This window comes from Paralichthys olivaceus, chromosome 17 (genome assembly GCF_024713975.1).
Source record: "Paralichthys olivaceus isolate ysfri-2021 chromosome 17, ASM2471397v2, whole genome shotgun sequence".
NCBI classification, from domain to species: domain Eukaryota; kingdom Metazoa; phylum Chordata; class Actinopteri; order Pleuronectiformes; family Paralichthyidae; genus Paralichthys; species Paralichthys olivaceus.
Window position 1 is genome coordinate 3,947,703 of NC_091109.1, and position 21,986 is coordinate 3,969,688.

The following is a 21,986-nucleotide window of genomic DNA, read 5'->3' on the forward strand; positions in this document are numbered from 1 at the left end:
AAAAAGCTCTCCAGCGTGTCCTTTAATTATTTTTTTTAAAGCTTTGTTCTGAAATAATTGCAGGAGATGCACAGCTTCAGACTGTATAGTACTGGTACTGAGTACATAGGACTAGATTTATACAAGGAAATACATAGTCACACTAGAAACCTCATAAAGGTTGTAGCTAAAAGTTAATGTAAAGAACTTCAGGTGATGGGCAGTAGACTCACACTCACACACACACAACAGGTAAACAACTCTTCCCATCTTGGACCATTCATCAAGAATTGATGACATAAAACTTATTGTGGAGACTGAAAAACACCCAGAGCTCTATGACCTACGCTGCCAGTGTGAACAACAGACAACCACAGCCAGTGTATCCAGTGACAGTTGACCTTCTGTTCTGCTGACTGGAAATCAAGCAAGACTGAACCACGCATTGAACAGAGAGGGGTGAAATATAAAGGCTCTACTGATAATTCTGCCAAAAATTGAAAAATAAAGCACAAATTTATTACATGAATTAACTGACAATAATAATAATAATAATAATAATAATAAGTGTTCTCTGAGGGCCCCTGTCTGCGCTGGGCCTTTGGAATCGTCCTAATCCCCACTGGCCGCACAGAAAGAAAAGCAACAACAAATCAGAGTTATTCAATCATCTTTTATTAATTCAAGGCATACAAAAATAGTTGACATTCTCCTAACATCATGAGCTTCACTAGTAGAAGACAGTATATTATTACATGTTGGGTAACATTGTTTAACATACAGAGCCGGGGGAATGTGAGACTATTTGATTGAAATGAGATTACAGCCTGATAGGATGCTTTGTTTGGTTTGTGGCCCCTTTTTAGAAATACTCAAGAGGATCATGATGGCGTTTGTCTTGCAGCATCTTACTCAGCTCCAAGGTTTCTCCATTACATGGCAGTTTTTTGTAAACGCGCAGGTGAACATGTTCATCTCCTCCCACATGGACCTGCAAGGAAACAAAAGTTGGAGTTTGTGTTCCCCTGATGAATGTGAGTTAACTTCATTTCGCTCCTCTGAGAAAAACAACTGGCTCCAGTAAGTCTCTGTCTCGTGGTAAACAGCCGTCTGCTGTGTTTGAAAATGATGCTTTATGAGTCAGATAGTATGTTTCCATCCATCTGCTCATATGTGTATGAGTCATAGGGCTTAACAAGTCACGAGTCATAAAAAAATGACTGATTTAGTAACTGGGTTTAAGGTTTGACTTGTCCTCTTTATCAACAACTCATTGTGCCATCTTCTTCTATAATGCTGCCAACTCAGAGGAGCATTAAACCTTTATCTTGATGAGCTCAACTCAAAACAAACAGAATTGCAGCCAAATCCAATTTCACTTAAGAATTTGAATGTCGGGTCTGACGGACACTTGGATGACACCTCAGGAGCAGTACGGAGGCATTTTATGTTTTCTTCTTTTCTTTTATTATGTTTGAAAAATTAGTCCCAGTTACTTCAATTGTATTGGATTAAGTTTACCACTGAAACTCCAAAAGTTTTATGGACTCAAACACTTCACCCACCCCCTCCATTGACACAATGGTGAGTAGTTTATGAGTGAATTAAAATGTTTTTGTGAACTATCCCTTTAAATCTTTAAATGACAAATTAAAACAATCTAATTACTTTGGTTTGTATAAGATACAGATGCATTTAAAGGTTCAGTGTGTAGAACTTAGTGAAATCTAGTGGTGAAGTTGCACTTTGCAGCTGAATACCCCTCACCTCAACCCTCCCTTTCAAATATATGAAAGAGAACCAGTGGAAACTTTCAGTTGTCTCACAAACTCAAAAGGTGTTTAGTTTGTCCAGTGTGGGATTCTGTAAAAAAAACATGGCAACCTCCGTAGAGAGGACCCACTACCGACGTAATTGTAAAGTATTTAAAATAAAGGGCTCATTCTAGAGGAAAGGAAATTCAGACAATTTATTTGAAACACACTTGTGAAAACACTGGATTGTTTAAAATTCAATTTCTGCCCTTTCACCTAAATCCTACACACTGGACCTTTAAAGAGGATATGTCCTATGATGCGTGTGACTCATCCTCCAGGATTCTTCTTCTACCTTAATGAAGTAGTTGGTCCCGGACACACACTGAGTCGTGTACGTCTTGGCTACGAACACGTCGAAGGTCTTCCCCGCTTGTGCTTCAGCATGGGGCTTCATCTACACCATGAAGTGACAACAACAACAACAACAACAACAACACAATGAAACACAAACCCTGCGGGGACAGTTTCCAGTAAACACAGAGGAACAATGGTTTCTCTACTCACGCTGTCACAGATCTTCTGGATCTGTTCATCTGCGTCCACAGGCTGGGAGGTTCCACCGCACAACATCTTCGTGACACTCGATCGAAGCTAAAATCACGAACAATAAACGAGGAACTCGTTTTGTTTCCTTCAATGAGTCAGCGTGAGTCAGTGATCATGTGACGGTCTGGAGCGTACCACCGACCTGCAGGGGAGAGGGGTGGAGAGGAGCGGTCGACGAAGTCATAAACCGATTCAAAAGAACTGAAATAAAGTGACACGGAATGAGAATAAAATGTAATATGGTTCTGTTTGAAGCCATTTAAAGTAACACTGATAGAAGTGAGTGGTATGACTTCTTGTTTTTGTCTTTCCCCCTCTTCACTGACGATATGTGTTAGTCCGAGGTGCGGCTGTCGAATGAGGAATGTTCACCTGAGACAAACTTTTATTTAAACATGTTTGTACAAGTTAATCCATGTTATTATTATTCTTATTATTAAAAGTAGTAGTAGTAGTAGTAGTAGTAGTAGTAGTAGTATTCTGTTGGTAGTAGTAGTAAAACCTCCCCTGTACCTGTCAGTTTAATATTATTATTATTCACCTTGATACAGCTCATTTAATGTAGTGTAATACTTATATATATACTGTTTTGGCCATTTTACGCTCTCGGTTAAAATATTTTCACATTACACTGACAAAAAAGAAAAAAAGATTTTGTGGAGCGAACAAGAAAAGATAGTATCACAGATTCATGGGTCTCAGATTCAGTTGACTAGTCTTGTTTTGACTTGTCACAGCATACCCACTAGGTCATAAACCCTGATTCTAAAATGAAATGTTTGTTTGACACCTGAGCTGCCACAATTAGTGGATTTATATTAATTTATTGAAGAGATTTCAGTTTTTTATTTCTAATATTTATTATTAACCTTTTCATTATTGGTTATTCAACATGGTAATTTTATCCTCTAAAACACAATACAAATTTGTGACGACGTGTGAACGCTTTCTGAAGCAAGTGTGTGACTGCAGAAAACCAGCACAGAGAGAAAAGCAACACATTGAAAGATGCACAACAAATAAAATGTATTCAATTATTATTTATTAATTCAAAATAGTTCAATTTTGACATACTCCTGTCAGTATGGTCTACAGTACGTAAACAGTATGTCTGTGGTCCTTTTAGAAGAAGTTGATAGGGTCCTCGGCACGCTTCTCTTGCTGTATTGTATTCAGCACAAGTATGCCTCCTTGATTTAATGGTTTGTAAACACTGAGGTGAACATGTTCCTCTCCTCCCACATGGACCTGCAGGGAAGCAAAAATACATGTTTTTATTCACCTGATAAACATGAGTCCAACAATCCCTCTGCTTTTACCTTTATTTTGGTCTTGAGCAACTCCTGAGAAAAAAATCTGACATGACATAAAAACATCAGGTTTTTCTCTGAACAGAGCAGGCAGCCAAAAATAATGATGAGAGTTAATTGTTTCAGGTTTGACTGGTTTCTTAAGTACTTCTCATTGTGTCATTTTGGCTGGCACCTCACTGGAGCATTAACTCTTAATACACATCAGTGAGGTTAAAAACATACACTCATTTACATTTTCTTTTTCTGGACATTTATAATAAAGCTGAATTAAGAAACTTGGCATGAGAGCGACGACAGTGAACCATGACATTTAAACAGTTGAAAGTCACAATAAATTTGGGGGAATTGCAGAACTCTGCGATCATTCTGCTTACAGCAGCTTCAAATCTCATTTCTGCAAGAGATTAAGAATAGTTTCTCGTCATCAGTCTGGTTTAAGCCCTAGATGTCCTTTAAGATCATTTGTATTATCTTGTGTGGACAAGATTTAAAAATATCATCTTTGAATATATATATAATTACCTTAATGAAGTAGTTGGTCCCGGCCACGGTCTGCTTCCTGTACATCTTGGCTGTAAAAACGTCAAAGCTCCTCTCTGCTTGCAGTTCAGCGTTAGGCTTCATCTGATCATAAAGTGACAACAGCATCAAAATGAATCACAAGCCGCATAAACTGTGAGTGAATATCTTTTTTCTACTTACGCTGTCACAAATCTTCTGAATTTCTTCGTCTGCAGCAGTTTGTGCAGAAATAGAACCAACCAACATGATGACACTGTCCTGTTGCTCTAAGGAGTGAAGAGATGAATGAGGCATTATCGTAGAATCACTTCATCCGGGGGGGGGGTTGAATTAAAAGAACAATCATGATATTTTTATGGAAGGCCAAAGCCAATTGTTTTGAACAAGCAAGTTATTTATTAAATAAACTCATTGTTGGTTTTGGTGGAATAAGTAATAAATCAGTAGATATTACATCAATATTTTTGATTTGTAAATCATTGCGTACCAGTGACATCGAGATCAAGATGAGGCAACACCTCCAATGTTGCTCAACCATGAGAAAACATTTGCATGAACATGTTTTGTGTGAACAGTGACACTTTTTGGACTGAGAGGAGGAAATATAAAATATACCTCAGGTTTTTATTTGGCCACTAGTCCTAGTGTTCTCAGGCTTTTGTGTTGAATTGGTATCTGCTAACACCGGCAGAGACAGGACAATAATAGATGGTTCTCTGGATATATTTATATTGTGCTTGATGACCACTCAAGTGCATATACAAACTACATCTGTGGACAGCACTTTTACTAGGGGAACAGCAGTGGGGTAATTTATGGTTCAGTATCTTGTGCAAGGGGGCAGGTGGAACTGGGATCAAACTGCCGACCTTCTGGTGTCTGGATGACCCGCTCACCCCCCTTGGGCAAAGCCTTGCTACCTACATTTCAATTAAACAGCGATTTCCCCTTCTCTGACAGTTTCATTTGAACATCTACGGCAATGACTATAAAGATGGACGACATGGCAGCTCCCCAAATGTGAAGTCTAATTATCTCAATCGCCCTCTGGTGGCTGGCAGCAGTATTTGTCTGGCTGAACCTCCTCCATGTTATTGGATGGGACAGAGACCAAACTAAATAATAAATAAAACAATTCCCAAAGATGGTTTCTGTTATTTAAGGTAATTGATATTTATGAATGTCCAAGCATTTATTTTTCTGGCAAGTTTAGTTCAATTAATTAATTGATCCAAAAAAAAATGCAGCGGATCATCATGATTGACAGCTGAGACTGACTCTCGATTGGCCGAACACAATGCATTGGCAGGGCCTTGATACCATGACTCCATCCCCCGATCATTACCACTACAAATGACGTCAGAGGCAAAAGATGGCAACTTCATTAACTTACATTTTGTTCTACAGAGAAAAAGTGGAAACATGGAGTCTGTCTTCATACACAGTCTGTGGTTTTAAATCACTGGCATATAGAAACCAGTGCAGTCATCTCAGTCTGCACAGTCGTGTGGGAACATAAATGGTTTTCATGGAACCAGACACCAAAGACGGATGAGTCTCAGTAATTCAACAATGTGCTGCAGGGACATGATGCACCAGCAGTGACAGCTTTGAAACGTGGTCGTATTCAGGCAGTCAGAAATCAAACAAATATCTATGAGTGAAAACTTTGCAGGTTATTGCTGCAGATCTCGAGGGCCAGCGAAAATATTTTTTAATGAGCACCGAGTAAGACGAGAGTTCAGCAGTGATAATGAGGCTGCACTAAATATATTCGCTCACAATGGCTGAATTATGCCATCAAATGGGGAAGAACTCCCCCTGGGGAGCGATGAGTTAAGCTATATGCAATATTCCTCCATCTGCGGGTGGTGGGTGGCAATGGGAGAGCTGTTTCCACTGACCGATACAATTCTGGAGACTGGGAGGCTGCCAAAGGGATGAAAGTGTGTAATGATGGTGACAAAAGGAGGAAACTCATACAGAGACTGTTCACTGATGAGGAAAAACAATTATCTTTTTATTATTTATTCAAAATAGGTCAAAGGAATGGAGTCTAGACGGAGACAAATAATGAGAAATTAGGAAGTACATGTGTCAGGATTTTTTTTCATTAAGAACAAAGTCATGTTAAGACCTTGGAAGACGTGTGAACGTAGAGGGAATTTGCAAACTGAATGCTTGAATTGGGGTTTCTTCAAAAAACAGCTTAAGTTTGTAAAAACTGTGGGATTAGAAGCCTGGTTGGAAGATTTGCAAAGACAAGACTCTACAAACTGAAGTCTCAGGGTGGTTTGGGAAGTTTGCTGCAGTACTGACGTTTATCTGAAATGCATGAATCAACACAAGATGTGAATATTGTTTTAAGCTATTAAACAAATGTTAATATTGTCTTCCAGAAAAATTCAAGCTCATATTAAAGGCAAAAAAAAATTTGAGATTATTTCTCTGGCAGGTGTTTGACACATGCCAACAGCTGAATGTGCAATAGACCAAAATTTGGAAATAATGTGGTTTTAAGTTTTAGAGGTGGCTGTGGCTTATAGGGTGGAGCGGGTCATCCTGTGTCTGTGTTCAAAATGTAAATAATGTGGGAAATGTTTGGTTTAATGTCACTATCAAAGCATCTTCTGCCAGTGTCATCACAGTGAATGGACAGCAGGTGGTTTATCCAGTGTTTTCCATGTGACTGTTAAAAACAGAGAGTCTGGTGAACTCTGACATTTTGATTTGTAACGGGAACAATGGTCTGTCAGTGGCTGAGTTGAATGAAAGCTTCAGTTTACCCTCACACCTGCTGTAGAAGGGAAGTAAACAGGTTTCAATCAATGGATGGTGAGTTGTAGTTGTTTTCAGTTAATAGGGTGTAAACTTGAAAAAGGTGGATTTTGTTGTTTGTCATGTTTCCACCTCAGCTTCAGTGGTGACCTACTCACAGCTGAAGACCATGTTGTCCGTCCGTGACATTCAACTGTTCGATGTGAGGGATCCTGATGAATACCAGGCCGGACACATCGCAGATGCCGTCAACATCCCATGTAAGAGATAACGTGAACAGAAGTGGGATAACGATGGTTTTCTATGGGTTTTTTTAACTTCTATGTTTTTTGCTCGTGTGTGTGAATATCAGTGGTAACCCTGGAAGAGTCCCTGAAACTGTCCCCAGATAGCTTTAAGGACAAATTTGAAGTGAAGGCTCCTGGGAAAGATGACAACAACATCGTGTTTCATTGCAGAAGTGGGAAAAGGAGCGCCAAAGCACTGGACATCAGCCGGCAGCTGGGATTTACCAGGTAAAACAGCAGAGTCTATGGAGGAACACAGCACTTGTTTCATTAACATGCTGTAGAATAAAATTAATCAATTAATTAATTTGTATATCTACTCTAATTAAAATTGTGAAAAACACAAATACATTTGTTTGCGATTGTTTTTAATGCATGAATGCTTTATTGCTAATTTACATGGCAGTGTGGTCCTCCATACGTTAAAAAAACATGAAATATGCAGTGTCCCAAGAATAGTTCTGTTGCTTTGATCCTATGAAAGACCAATTTAATGAAACTGGATTAACTGTTCAACTGGGAATTAAATTTTAGACTAATAAATTCAGATTTAAATCATGTGGAGTAATATGGACCCTGTTTAACTGCACAGTGGACTGTGTAGTTAATTATGAATCACTGCAGCTTGTGTTCCTTCTTTCAGGGCGAGACATTATGAAGGAGGCTACAGTGAGTGGGCAGAGAAGAATAAAGAAAAATGAATCCGGGCTGAATTCTGCTCTTTGTAATCACAATGACTTGTTATAGTTTATTGACTGATTCAAGGTTTACGGTTTGTCAAGTTGTGCTGTTTATCTTTTACATTGCATGATGTATGACAGACTGTGACCTGTGGTTTGTTACAGATTCACATTACACACTTGTTGCTGCAGTATTTACAGATATATCATAAATGTGATTGTAATTGTGTAATATCCACCAATAACCTTCCTAATGTTTAATTCCTTGTATTAGTTTGCAAAAAATATCATTCAGCTGCAAAAATAAAGCAATATCAAGAAAAGGCAAAGAAGAAAAACTAAAAGCCTAAATCAAAAAATAATAAGGAAATTGATACATTCAGAAAAAAAGAAAAAAAGAAAGGTTAAGCTAAATTATAACAAAATAGTGAATATTGAATGCATTTTTAAAATGAAATGACATAAACATTTATTTTTCTGTTGTTTCATTTTTCTACAACATAATTTCTCTTTTTTTGTTTATATTTGATTTAGTCGAAATGGCCATTTGTGTTAAAGGTGCATCTGTGCATAAGCAGTTTGATCTCTGGACCAGTAGATGGCGGCAAAATTTCAACCACCACAAAGAAAAATGTTCATCTCCATATTTCCACTACATGTGTCCTTAATCGTTACTGTAGTGATGCAATCCCAGGCCTGACCTTCACACTGGTATTATTCCAGTTACAGGTTCTTTAAGAAACTGCTCTGTGAACAGCTGTCAAGACCTTGACTGACACAAGGTCTGTACATCCGTCATTCGGAGAGAAATCCCGCTTCCCCCTCCACCTTCCCATATATCTACTCTGAGGGGCTATTTTCAAAACGTCAATGGTACAGCAAGTGTGTGTGTTATTATGTGTGTGTTTATTTGAGGGGGTGGCTGAAGGAATAAATGCTCAGTTTATGGTCCTGGTCTGGAGGGCACGAGAGGAGGGTTTTGAAAGCCCACTGTGGGTTTTACGTCAGAGTGGATCATCTTGGTGACCGTGGATAAGGAGTTTGGACATGCATTCAATCCAAAAGACCTTCTTTTTCAATTTTTTTGCACATTTAACTCATGCATTATAAATCACCACGCCAGTAAGGCAACAGCAATTTCAGAAAAACATTATACACCTCCAGATGCTTCCATTCATGTAGGGGAGACTGAGATTGATTTTCTGAATGTTGCAGAGTGTGCATAAATGGAGTGGAAGGGAAATCAGAGTTAAGTTGTTGAATGAGTGGAGTGGTTTTGTGCTGTCCCAAGTCAGAATTCTGCGTTATGGACATTGCACACCCTCATGTCTGTCAAGGTACAAATGCACAGATTCCTGCCAACTTAAAGTGCAATGAATTAGGATTCTCTTCAGCTCTGCGCAGCACAGGAGACATTTTCCATCGAGATGAAGGATGAGTCAAATTTCCAATGAGCACCAAGGACAATATAGCCACTTTGAGATGAGCTAAAACACAAACTGACTGCAGGTTCTTGGCGGAAAATGAGCAGTTCATGTTGTCAGCTGTTGTGGTTAAAGAGCAGTTCATTAATCAGCATATCTACACTGTGGCTTTTGCTTTTGCTTCCATATGTTACAGATATTTGGAAACATGAGCCATGTAACCTTGGTTTGCCTCTCAATCGAAACGTTAATGTAATGATATAAGCCTCAATTATGCATAAAATTGGATGCCAGAGGTTGGAAGAATGAAATAACACCTTCCTTTGGTTCATTGGTCTGGTCTCATTTGTTAGGTCATGTGCTGTAGGAACTCCTGCAGGGCTTATTCCTCTTACCTTAAAATGTCATGTGGAGGATAGTAGAACAAGGCAGGCATGCTGGGAGTGTGTGATACCCTATAATACTTTTTTTCATTTGCACTGATATTTATTTTTGGCAGTTCTTATGTGGAGGAAGGGGGTTTGTGGACCCATATAGAACACATCTATACAATTCTTTCCTGCATAGACCCAGAGCGACCTAATTTACTGGTCACTCTGGTCCTGTTTTATGAGGTCAGCATTAGACTATTTTTATGCGAATGTCACTTCCAGCAAAGCACGACCCAGACTGGTTCAGGGTCATACTGAGGAATACAGCCATGGGGCATGATTTCAGCTCAATCCATGCAGCTGTTATAACTCCTAGATGAGTAAAACTAATTTGGTTCATGTTGAAGCGATGAATCTTTTGTGGTTGTAATAATTGTTCACATTCAGTCGCCACTGCATCACTTTTACGCAAAAGAAGGCGCCACCTGACGTCTCCACTCCACCATACGCACGCCACCGGTGCGCGCAGGCTGCATAATCAAAGTGTAAAAAGCTCGAGGCGCGTGTGTTGGCGGCTGTCACCGAGCCACTGAGCATTGCGCGTGTTGAGCGTTCACTTATATCGAAGAGGAGATCCATCTGAAAGCCTCACACATCCACATTCTCCCGTGCGCAATGGCACCGACCGAGCGCTCCTCCCGCTCCTTCCGCTCGCCTCGCAGCTCTGGACGCGGTGACCGGACAACTTTTACCTCTGCACGGGTGATGCTTTTCCTCTGTGGCATCTGATGAATCCTCCACTGGGAAACAGTAACAGGTATTTGGTGTTTATTCTGCATTTACGCACGTTTAAAGTAGGTTTTATTTGCATTTGCTCAACTGCTTGTTTGTTGAATTAGTATCTGCTGATTGGGTTCCTAATTGTGCCACCGTGTTTATGTGTAATTACTGCTCTGCGTTTGGCCACCGGACTATATTTGAACCCAATCTCTCTCGAAGCATGATCGTGAAGCATGATAACGTCCTCCTACAATTAGTTTTAATTGAATTTGGCGATAAAGGTTTGATTCCCTGGCAGCTGTTACGCATTTCAAGACTGAAAATGGGGGGAAAGCAATAAGTTCCTGTGAGCATAACCTCCAATTAAATGATCCACAATTATTATTCTTGAGTTATCTTTAGGTCTCTGTGGTAAATACAGTGAAACACCCTTCCTTCCCTCAATTAAAGGAGCACACACACTGAGCAAGTATTTGCACATGCATGTGTGTGCTGTGCAGTCAAAGGGTCTAATGATGTCCACTTGAAGGTCAGAGAACCTTCCATTAGCAGTGAGGGGTGATGGTTGAAAGGAGACCCAGGTCAAGGCAACTAGAGTGAGGAGGGAAATCAGTCTGTATTTGTATTTCAGTTCTACAAGTGCGAACAGACCTTTAACTGCATCTCCATCAACCATGTATCACCAAACAAGAGACAGTATGTGCATATATGTTGTGTGTGTGCATGGATGTGGTTTTGCTTACAGGTGTAATGATTCATCTTCCTCCTGATCTGACGGACCTAATTTTGTGCTAAACTCCGGGATGCGTTCCCCCATTAGGAGGCTTCAAGGTGTTCGGCGGCTGGTGTATCTCTGCTTCTCCAGATTCTCAATTACATGATACTGCAGCCATTGTGGGGACAGAGTGGAATTATAGACTGAGAAAATCTTTAAAAGGATCCTGGGTTTGAGCCAAGTCTAAATATGTCCCTGGTTTCTCAGACTTTTTCTGTCAGAGAGGAACCGGATAAGATGGATCCATTTATTTACCATGTAGACAGATGTGTGAGCATTGCCTCAGCACTGTTATCTGGACTTGTGCCACATAGGGAGGATTGGGAATAAATGAGGGAAGGATGGAGTGCAAGGAGCAGAGTCCGGGACCAGAGCCAAGCGGACCTCTCAGGGTGGCGGAACGGACTTATTACCCCCTCCCCTATGAGCTAACCTCACTGACAATGCACAGAGGCACGCAGCCAGCCCCTCATTAAAGTTGCCATCTCTGCGTAGTAGTTTCTGTCTGGGTTAGATGCTTCTCAAACCATTTACAGGAAGGAAAGGGGGATACATTTTAAAGGCTGACTGGAACCGTCATTAATGGATTGCAATGTTGATGAAGTTTGCTATTAAGAGCATGGATTTCTGCTGAGTGTCATACAGAGTTGATTGGCTCCATAAGTATCATAAGGAGGCATCAATATGTGCTTCCACTTTTCATTCAGAGGGAAAAATAAAATACTTGTGCCAGGGTAAAGCCAACAGAAGTGATCTACAGGCAAGGAGCATCACTGCTGGGATGCATCTCAAACATTTTATTTATCAGTTCATCTGCCCATAGTTGCTAGGAGCCAGTTTCCCAGAAGGCCTCTTGCCACTATCGTCTGATGGCCAATATGCTTCACTTCCATCTGACTAATGAGAATTGAGAAACACTATGTCTGTGTCTGCATGTGAATCCAAAAAAGAGGAAGTTGTGTGACGCCTGCTCTTTTCCTTTGATAGGTCTGCCAAACATATCACCTCCCATGTCACAGGGGCGTCTCCATGGCGATGTTTAGTAGCGCAGAGCGACTCTGGAACGAGTCAGAGCGCCTCGGATGGGACGAGCGAAATGAGAGCTCGGAGGGATCAGAGCAGGACAAGGGGGAGCATAACTACTATGCCATGCTGTATTCACTGCTCATCCTGGCCATCGTGTTTGGGAACGTGCTGGTGTGTCTGGCTGTGCTGAGGGAGCGCTCCCTTCAGACCACCACCAACTACCTGGTGGTCAGCCTGGCCGTCGCTGACCTGCTGGTGGCTCTGCTGGTGATGCCCTGGGCTGTGTACCTGGAGGTGAGGAGTGTCTGGATTCACCACAGCATTGATCTGAAGCGCCTCTCAAACTGTTTTACAGCTGTCTGATGTACCCACACTTCCTGACAACCTTCCACTGGCAGCTGTGACACATTACTTTTAGTTCTTGCCAACTATTTCAATGTAGCCTAGCAATTTATTGAAGCAAAGTATTTTTGCAAGTCATCCTTTTAACTCACCAGTTCAACTGTTAATCTATCAACCGTTACCTATACTATGAGTACCACATGGCTTTTATAGTACTGCCATACAAGACAGTAGCCAGTCAGAATTACTTTAGAGCGGTTCAGCTGCTCTTATTTGAACTTTCCGCTGTAACTTGCTCATTAATTACCTTCAACCACTAATTATCGCCAGCTAACTAAATTATTTCAGATATGTAAATGACCTAACCGTTAAAAAAAGCTATTTGAAAATGTGGTTTGAAAAGAATGCAAACTGCATTATCAAAATGAATTGAGAATACTACTTATATTTAAACATTTCAAAAGGTCAACTTTAATCATTTTCCTATTAGCTATTCAATTTGTTTAGTCATTTAATTTCTTTCAGTTTTTTCATGTATTATTTCTTTGACACTTCTGGCCTTGTGCTGGTAAAACAAGGCAGAGCAATACAAATTATTCAGAGGATGCAACAACTGATCTCCCAGTTTGGGGATCCAGTTAATTATTTCTCCTTTTAAGTGCACTTTAGAGGTCCACTATGTGTGGTCATAATGATATGTTTATTGACTGTTTTCTGTTGTTTTTGTAAAACCCTTTTTAATTTGAACAATCTTTTGATTTATTTAAATTCCATTCATAAATTCTAATAATTCAATTTTGTATTGTTTAACTGGGGGCTTAGTGGTTCAAACAATTATTTCCTATGATTCCCCTCAGGTAAACACATACATTTGGATATCATTTTATCAAATATAAATTTTCATATTGATTTTCTGATTCTTTACACTTAGCCCCTGGCACCTGCATAAAGTAGTTGGGAGTCACTGATGGAGAACTGTGAAGGAGAGCAGCGCTAAGAGGAAGTATTAGAGCTACAGGGGATGTGGAAGAGATTATAATACAGATGCTCAGCAGTGAATGAGGAGATCACAACAGAGGGGAGACAGAGGAGAGAGGGCAGATCACTGTGTGGGAGACAAAGTGGACTTTTGCAACGAAAAAAGAAAGAAGCTGGAGTCAGACAGGAAAAGGATGAAGGTCATTTGGAGCTTATTATGTAGTGACAACTATGTGGGTGATAGGTAGACAGTAATGATGATGAAAGGATTAGCTGGGCCAGTGCTTCACTATTCATCCAGATTCTACATAATTGCTGAAGGATATATTGAATATTAACAAAGTATGACTTCATCTGGTGGAGATAATTGACAGAGCTTCAAATTAGAAGGAAGCGACTGCAAACGTGAGTTTTATTTTATCAGACCTTTGAGGCAAATAGCTTTTTATGCTTCTTGTTAATTTTTATTTGCACTTCATTGATTACTGTGACATGGTTTGCTTGGTAATTGTTAATTTACTCTACCTCCCTCTTAGTGTCAATTGCCGTTCAGTAGCTCTATTAACTGTACCAGTGCTCCTCAGGCATCCACCTGTAACACACTGTCAATGTACTAAAGAGGGGCCCTGTTTGCAGAAGCACATGCTTTCTTTGCTGCTTTCAGACCTGCAATGAAGTCTGGACAATTTTCAAAAAACTTCCAGGGGGACTGTACCCAACTTTTTGGGGGGGGTTGCTCACGTTGGTTGGGCTATCTACTTAATTTTTAATGCTGCACATGTAATCAGGGAACAAAATTGGGCTTGGGGAGGGTTAAGGCCCAAAAACAGAATGTCTGTCAGGTTTGCTGGGTTAGTTAGTTTTCGTAATTTCAGAAGATGAGGTCCAAGCAGCACTATAGTGAAAATGCAAAAGTCAGAGTCAGTTATCCTGCCAGCCCAGTTGTACAATGTCTGAGTAACCCCATGTGAGAATACAGCAGGAAAATGTCCAGATAATTCCCAGCCAGAGAGACAGCTTGTAAAACTGTGATACAAATGTCTCAGGATGAAAATGAGGTGCCGTACACGCAGAAGAAGTTGACAAAGAAGTCTACATGAAAAGATAACGAGATGGAAGAGCTTCTGGTCAAATAGGCAGACGCCAGTGATGATGTCCTGCCTCTAACCAAGCACCACCCCTCACCTGAAAGTTACGGGGATTATTATTTTCATGAATACACCTGACCTGATCAATCTCCCGTTGTGTTTTTTATATGTAAAACACAAAAACCCAATTATCAGTTCATGTCTGAAAACGGCACTTGAAACATGGGGAGTCCAAGTGTGTTTCTCACCAGATTAAAAAATCAGCTGATTGAAGTCGAGTCATGTTTGAGCAGCCACCCTGCTGCTCAAAGTTTGCACACAATCAGCAGAAAGCACCATTTATCACAGCTGGCAGGGGTTCCAACCGCAGGTCAACCAGAAAAGAAAAGAAACGAACCCACTCAGTGAGCAGAGGTGATAAAGGTACCCAGGCACCTCGACGGGATTCAGTCATGAGTTCAACTTCCATGCTGTTACACCATGTGCTACATTTTTCATTTTAGAGTGGAACTCTTCACTTTAGTTTCAAAGTCAGATTTACAATCCCATTAGGAAAGGGTCATTAAAAATAGTATGACACCGAAGTACAATGCTCATTAATTTAAAAAGAATGCAGAGGTCAGGATAAAAACACGTTAGATCAGTGTCAGAGGCAAAGACTGGCACTGCAAGCACCATCACCCTGTGAGCTCTAATCTGAAGGACGGCAGATTAGCTTGTTACTGCGGGGGTTGCGGGTTTGCTTCTGCCAATGTGTTCTGGCAGGAACAGTATCACTCTTCCCACCCTCAGCAGCTACTACTCATGCCCTTGAGCAAGCCACCTTATTTCTGTATGGTGCAGTTGATCTATGACTTACATCTGAGGGAAGTGGTTGTATTGGCAGCAGTGACTGAGCCCTGTCCACAATGATGTTGAATGCTGGCTGCAGAAATATAGCTCAGTTTGTAGCACAGAAGTTGCTCCTTGTCCAGGACAAGATTTTATCACTGTTTTATTAATGCATGAATGAAATCTGTCAGAAGGATGATTATAATAAACACTTTCTCCTAAATACACATTAGCTCTTTTGTCAAGACCTTTTCAACTCTTGTGAAATTAGAGTTTTACTTTTTACACCAGCACGTTTTCTTTTTTTTGTTATTGGCATTTTAGAAATCATCACAAACACTGCAGTGACATGAAATGCTCCAACCTCCCACCCCCTCATTTATCCCTTTTGAAGTTCTAATCCTAGCTGGAGGTATAGTGCTGGCATTACTGACAGTAATAAGAAAATAATTAAGATATATTATGCTCATGTGTTCATGATTTTGATTTGGTTTATTACTTGAAAAAGTTCAAATGCTCGAAGCAGCTCTGTCTCTTTAAGGCCACCCTCCCAATGAAGCCCGGTCTCACCATGTTAAAGACAGAGAAAAATAATTCCCATATCCACCCTCTTACTCAGATCTGGTCCAAAATGAATTGGGTTCTTTCTCAGGTCATGCTCCACCCATCCGCAAAACTTCATGGAAATAGATTCTGTAATTTTTGAGTAATTATGGTGAAAGTCAGACAGACAAATAAATAAATGGCAATGAAAAACTTTTTGGCAGAGGTAATTAAAGAAAAGCAATGACAGGTATATATTTTAATATAATCGTCTTGACAAGTTTAGAGAAAAGTAAATTGGACTCTCAGTAACTGTTAAACTTTTCAAAATAAATTCGATCACAGCCATGAAGTTGATGATGGGAGAAACGATTTCTTCATAATGAGAGTTGCCCTGCTCAGGCTGGTACAATGGTAAATTAGATTTGCTCTCTTTACCGAAATGTTTTTGTCGGCTTCGGGTGTATAACAAATATAAAACTCTGCGGTGGATGATTTGATTACTGGTTGTCACATTTCTGAAATGATTGTTAAATACGTTTTCAAGTCTCTGACACGACCAAAATATACGAGTGCGTCAACAAGGAGCCAGGAACATCTGTCACAAGTGTCAGACACATTGGCGTGCATATTGTGTGCACTAAGAACTATTTTGAATTGCATGATTTGAAATTTTCTACAAGATAAACATGATTTGATTTCAGATTAATTCCAGGGCCTCATATCATCGGCTATGATTATGCCCAGTTCCATTCTGTTTTATTCTTTGGAGGTGTCGCCATAGCTAGGAGGTCATATGAAAACGAAATATGCCACCTTGTAATTTTTGTCGCCAGGAGATAGTTTTCAATTCCTGAATGATTTTAAGAGTTGCCAAACTTGAACGTTTTGAAAGAAGTCAGAATGATTACACAGGTTGAAGGTGCTGCACAGATGAGTGATCGACCTTGTCTGTCCCACAGAGAGAATCTTACATCAGTGTTAGCAGGTTGTAAAAGCTCATTAAATTATAATTGATCATTGTACCGGGGTGTTAACGAGAAGCGTGCTCCATTCAAAATCTCCACCATCTCCCGAAGCATGCTTCTTGTAACTTCACATTATAACCCTATTCGTGTAAAAACGCTAATTCCAACCCACATCAAACTGTCTATTCATTCCCCATCTGATTTGTCACTGTTTTAAATGTGTTTCTCCTGCTTTACATTTTCCTGAGGCTTTTGAATTGCTTACTTGACTGCTTTACAGATCCCATATCTTCAAACATAGTCAATATGAGTCACCATCATATTCCCACACCGTGCACACCACATTCAATTTGTACCCACACGTGTGCCTCGTTGCTTTTGTTGACTGAGTAGAAACAAGTGTTGTGTACATGCAGCATGTACTGCGCCATATATATTGAAAGATTAAAGACGATGCTGCAGTGATTTAGTTTCGAGCTTCCATAGAGTTTAATCATCTGAGAGAGATCAAAAAGAGAATGGTCAGATTGATTCAGCAGAGGCTGAGATATCCTGATTATTATCCCTATGCTGTGTCTCAGCTCCACAATTCAAACTCGTGCAGTGCAACATCTATACTGTACTAACTATAGTGGTGTATTAGTGGCAATTGAAATACAAAATAGCATCAATTTTACCATATTGTATTAACAGGAAAGGCTACATGTGGTGCACCACAAGATATCAATCAATCAGTTCTTTTAGAAACTCTTTTTCATCCAGGATCTTTTCAAACCACCTGTAATTTATTCTTTATTTTATTTTCTAGCTGTGAGCAGCTTCTTGTTTCCCTTTTTGTAGAGCATCATGGATCAGTAGTGTGTGTGTGCACCAAAGAGATAAACACTCACAGTTTTCATATTGACTTCTTTGAATATAATGATTTTCGTCTCTCCTTTTAACTCCTGATTAGAAACACTACAATGTGGATAAAGCTCCAAAAAACATGCTGGTTCCTGCAGTTCCTATAATGTAACCTGGTAGCATTCTTCATTACACCCTCTGTACCTGCATAACACCAAAATCTAAGGTGAACCAATAGCCGAGTGTTAGGGCTCGTATTATATAGTCGTAAATCTCTGACGCAGTGACTCCCTGTTTTTAATCCTGAATCATTTACTGCATGTCATTCCCATCCTCTCTTCTCAACCTTTCATCCATTAAATAAAGGCAAACAATGATCTTTAGAAAGGAATACACACCCACATCTTTCATGTTAATTGAGTTATAACTTTCAGACCTTAGTCGACACATTTTTTGTGACAAAATATCAAAAGTATCTTAGTGAAATCAAAATGATGTCAGCTGGTTTATTTTACCACGTTTAACTCAGATAGCTCTTTGAAAGAAGCAGACGAGAGTTTTACAACAGATTGTTGGGCACTGACCAAGATCAAGTGTAAAAAATGACTAAAAGAGGAATTAGAATCATCACATATGCGTATAAAGGATAAAGCTATTTTGAGATTTGGTGTGTGTGTGTGTGTGTGTGTGTGTGTGTGTGTCTGTGTGTGTGTGTGTGTGAGTAGGTGGGTGTATATTCCCATTCCAGACTTAAGACTCCGTTGACAGGCACTGGAGGTTGGATCCCATTCATCTTAGTCAGACACTTATTACCAGGCTTTATGAAGCCTGAGAGAAAGCCTGTCGGTCTGAGCTGGACCGTTGGGGAGGGGATGGAGGTGGAGGTGTGGGGGTTTGGGTGTTGCTGGTGCAGCTGGGGTTAATGGGATGACCTTTAAACCCTGTGTTTGACATGGTCTCTAACTTCTACTTTCAGTACATGCTTACATTAAGTATGTGGTCCATCATGGTGCTACCATCACGGTTTACGCCTGCCCACTTCAACATATGTGCTAATTCATGCATAATTTAGTCTAATTTATACCCCTATTAGCATAAATGCTGAAATCAGTATATTACGGAAGATTTGACAGGATGTTTCAATTTAATATAAGACCATTCATGTGCATTCATGTGTGCTGGCGAGGTGCTTCACACTTCACGGTTAAGAGGGGGAAGAGGAACGTGTGCGTTGTTAATCTGCCTGTGTGTCCTGTGCAGGTGGTCGGCGGTGCCTGGCTTTTCAGCCGGCTCTACTGTAACATCTTTGTCACGCTGGATGTGATGATGTGCACCGCCAGTATCCTCAACCTGTGTGCGATCAGCATTGACAGGTGAGTGTGCCGTGTGCCATGTGAGTGTGTGTGTGTGTGTGTGGTCCAATGATTACTTATGTTGTGGGGACCTAAATCTGTTCTCACAGTCAAATTATGGGGAGTTGTCTTTTCTTACGGGGACAAAAAACAAGTCCTCAGTGTAAATCATTACATTTTAAGGTGAAGACTTTTGTTAGGGAAAGGTTAAGGTTTAGGTTAAGTTTAAGTTAGCATGGGTTAAGTTTAGCTTAAAGTTAAGGATATAGTTAGGTTTAGGTTAGGTTAGGTTTGGATTAGGCAAGTTACTATGTTTAAGGTTTCAGTTGGTCTCTAGGAAATTAATGCACACAAGCTATCATTCCTGATATAAACATCATCCGTGTGAGATTTCTATATTTCTCATCTCATATCAAAACAAAATCTTCTCTGCTGAAACAGTATTTTCTGATTAGTCTCCACACAGGTTTTCTCTAAGAGAGCACCTGTGAGGAAATCTCCTGACAAGGCTTTAGGAAGACTTGAGTGTGTTTACATCTAATTGCCGTGCATCATGTTTGCATCATTGAGGGAGCAACCGCATCAGTTCAAACCTTTACTGTAGCTGTGCATCTTCAATATACATTATTTATTTGTTTAGTTTTCTTGTTGTGTCACATTTAATATTTAATAGCTCTGCCGGGACTTTGAACTTACAGCTCGCAGATCAAATCCAGAGAGTGAATAAAGTGCATGAGAACCAGAGATGTCAGGCGTATGTTTGTATTTGTAGAGCATGAATGGAGGAGGAGTATTTATCTGCTTCTGTTGTTAATAAGACTTTCTGTTGTGTGCTTCCAAAAGATGTTATCATGTGTAAAGCTGGATTCCCATCCAGGCAAAGCGTGCAGCTGCCCACATTCCCAGTTCTACTCAGCATCTGTTGGCTTTTGGTGATTTAATTGCACATTTGTAGAAGTAATTTGTACCACTGGAGTGGGGATCTATTATTACCTAATGTGCACCTGCCATGATGAGTGTCAACGTCAGTTCTAAAACCTAATTATAACAGTTTTATATTGTGCTCACGTTGTATTTATTCCACAATAGAACTGTGCTAAATCAAATGACCACTAACAAATTGAACTTGTAGCCATAACAAGAGCATGAGCACTGGCCAGATTCTGGGTCTAAAAGGAGACATATGATGCTTTTTCAGTTTTTCCTTCCTCTTGTGTATATATATTAAAGTTTTTTAGTGAGGTTAAAAGTTAAAAAGGTAAAGGTCCACTGTGAAGGGAGCACTGATCCTGAAGCTCCTGAAACACCTCATCAGTACACCAGCCGATACTTCAGGGGAATCATTGTGCGTCATGATTCCCCACCTATAGCAGCTAGTCTGACATGCCCCCTAACAAAGCCAGGTGAAGCGAGAGCGGAGTCATTTACTCCACACGCTGGACGTGGTTGGCCAATCAGAGAAGATTGGACTTTATCGGGATGGGGGCATTAAAGAGACAGGAGCTACAGTGATGGACAGTGTGAGGAAAGTGATGTGTATTATGAACATTAGAGCAGGTGAATCGTTTTTTAAACAATAACCCAAATTAAAACTATGAATGTGAATAAGAGAAGGTAGCGTTCCTTCATAGGATGTGTCTTATTATATACAAAATGCTGTTTTTAACCCCCCACAGGTGAATTAAGCCATGTCTGTAAAAAGAAGAACTACAAACTTCCTCTCGTTTAGAAGTTTTTAAACTCCTACAGGGGATAATTTCTGATACAACAGTTATTTCACTTAGCCGCTCAATATATGACCTTGCAGGAACAATATGTAACATGTCTGTGTGGGGACTGATTATCTTCACTGAACACTTTCAGCATAATCAGTCGAACCATGAATTGCATTTGTTAACGCACCTCCTGGCTCATATGTTTGTCCTGGAGTGATTTTGTGTACAGCCCATAATTTGCTTCTGAGGGATGAAGTTATGCGGAGCCCCTGTGGTTCTCTGAGATTAATTATTAGACAAATCAACAACACGGCTACAGTATCACTGGCTATGTGTGGTGCGTAATGAATGTGAAGCACCAGGGGCATTCTGTGTCTTTGATAGTGTGCAACACCTGCTTACCTTTGTCTCTGCATTTTTTATTGATAAGTTCACAGCACACGTTGCAGGAAAGATTTGTCGCACTGTTTAAAGGAAGAGTCAAATGAAAGGCAGTGTAAAAACATCAGAGAGGACGTTCTAGCGTAGTACGAAGCTGAGGAACCTTGTTTTCATCACCAAGACGACTCGAAACAATGCTTGATCAATAAACCATGCGCAACACATTCTTTCTCACCCCTCCATGTTTATTTAACCAGACAGCAGTATGGCAGGAGGGTGAAGACTGAGCAACGCAGGCAAGAGTATTTTTAGTCAACGTCTTTGTGGCTCTGGGTTTCGCCCTGAGAAGAACCAGAGTAATTAGTCTGATGAGGATAAACAGTCATGGCAGTTATCTGGCTCTAAACAACATAACATCACATCCATTTTGGGTCGGGGTCCAGTATAATTGCTGCAACTTCTGAGCCAAAGCTGAACCATATTTTTTTTCACAAGCTCATTATACACTTTTAGTGTAGTGTGCTGATTAACTGTTAAATCAAAGCTCCACTCATTTTATTGCTGAATAACCAAATTGTTTTGAAATAGAAATGCCGGGTTTGCTCCTCCATTGTTGGTCTTTAGATTTTTCACTGTCTCACAGCAGT

The 21,986-nt window shown here is 40.2% G+C and overlaps 4 protein-coding genes across 5 annotated transcripts in view; 2 read left to right on the top strand and 2 right to left on the bottom strand.

Moving 5' to 3' along the window:
- Positions 1 to 632: 632 nt before the first annotated feature.
- On the bottom strand, positions 633 to 2,540 carry LOC109629490 (cystatin-B-like). Its single transcript, XM_020087227.2, has 3 exons — positions 2,301 to 2,540; positions 2,089 to 2,190; positions 633 to 970 (listed from the first exon to the last, which is right to left on the bottom strand). Exons 1-3 carry the CDS (start codon positions 2,364 to 2,366, stop codon positions 842 to 844), a joined length of 297 nt encoding a protein of 98 aa, XP_019942786.2. The 5' UTR covers positions 2,367 to 2,540; the 3' UTR covers positions 633 to 841.
- An 827-nt stretch (positions 2,541 to 3,367) lies between these two features.
- On the bottom strand, positions 3,368 to 4,688 carry LOC109629635 (cystatin-B-like). Its single transcript, XM_020087404.2, has 4 exons — positions 4,665 to 4,688; positions 4,358 to 4,443; positions 4,178 to 4,279; positions 3,368 to 3,590 (listed from the first exon to the last, which is right to left on the bottom strand). Exons 2-4 carry the CDS (start codon positions 4,421 to 4,423, stop codon positions 3,465 to 3,467), a joined length of 294 nt encoding a protein of 97 aa, XP_019942963.2. The 5' UTR covers positions 4,424 to 4,443; positions 4,665 to 4,688; the 3' UTR covers positions 3,368 to 3,464.
- Positions 4,689 to 6,895: 2,207 nt separating this feature from the next.
- On the top strand, positions 6,896 to 7,949 carry LOC109629547 (thiosulfate:glutathione sulfurtransferase). The gene is made up of 4 exons (XM_020087291.2): positions 6,896 to 7,012; positions 7,093 to 7,215; positions 7,308 to 7,470; positions 7,886 to 7,949. Exons 1-4 carry the CDS (start codon positions 6,946 to 6,948, stop codon positions 7,941 to 7,943), a joined length of 411 nt encoding a protein of 136 aa, XP_019942850.2. The 5' UTR covers positions 6,896 to 6,945; the 3' UTR covers positions 7,944 to 7,949.
- A 2,293-nt stretch (positions 7,950 to 10,242) lies between these two features.
- Positions 10,243 to 21,986, top strand: part of drd3 (dopamine receptor D3) — a 28,975-nt gene continuing 17,231 nt past the window's right edge. For both annotated transcript variants that reach the window (XM_069512113.1, XM_069512114.1), the window contains exons 1-3: positions 10,243 to 10,534; positions 12,260 to 12,592; positions 19,152 to 19,264. In XM_069512113.1, the coding sequence (XP_069368214.1) occupies positions 12,302 to 12,592; positions 19,152 to 19,264 (404 nt within the window). In that variant the 5' untranslated portion in view covers positions 10,243 to 10,534; positions 12,260 to 12,301. The remainder of the gene's footprint in view (positions 10,535 to 12,259; positions 12,593 to 19,151; positions 19,265 to 21,986) is intronic.

Excerpts from the sequence above, each read along its gene's own strand:
- LOC109629490 (XM_020087227.2), bottom strand. The coding sequence starts at position 2,366 with ATGTTGTGCGGTGGAACCTCCCAGCCTGTGGACGCAGATGAACAGATC. Across the intron at positions 2,191-2,300 it reads TCCAGAAGATCTGTGACAGC|ATGAAGCCCCATGCTGAAGC; the intron begins GTGAGTAGAGAA and ends TTCATGGTGTAG. Across the intron at positions 971-2,088 it reads GGACCAACTACTTCATTAAG|GTCCATGTGGGAGGAGATGA; the intron begins GTAGAAGAAGAA and ends GTTTCCTTGCAG.
- LOC109629635 (XM_020087404.2), bottom strand. The coding sequence starts at position 4,423 with ATGTTGGTTGGTTCTATTTCTGCACAAACTGCTGCAGACGAAGAAATT. Across the intron at positions 4,280-4,357 it reads TTCAGAAGATTTGTGACAGC|ATGAAGCCTAACGCTGAACT; the intron begins GTAAGTAGAAAA and ends CTTTATGATCAG. Across the intron at positions 3,591-4,177 it reads GGACCAACTACTTCATTAAG|GTCCATGTGGGAGGAGAGGA; the intron begins GTAATTATATAT and ends GCTTCCCTGCAG.
- LOC109629547 (XM_020087291.2), top strand. The coding sequence starts at position 6,946 with ATGAAAGCTTCAGTTTACCCTCACACCTGCTGTAGAAGGGAAGTAAAC. Across the intron at positions 7,013-7,092 it reads CAGGTTTCAATCAATGGATG|CTTCAGTGGTGACCTACTCA; the intron begins GTGAGTTGTAGT and ends TTTCCACCTCAG. Across the intron at positions 7,471-7,885 it reads CGGCAGCTGGGATTTACCAG|GGCGAGACATTATGAAGGAG; the intron begins GTAAAACAGCAG and ends TCCTTCTTTCAG.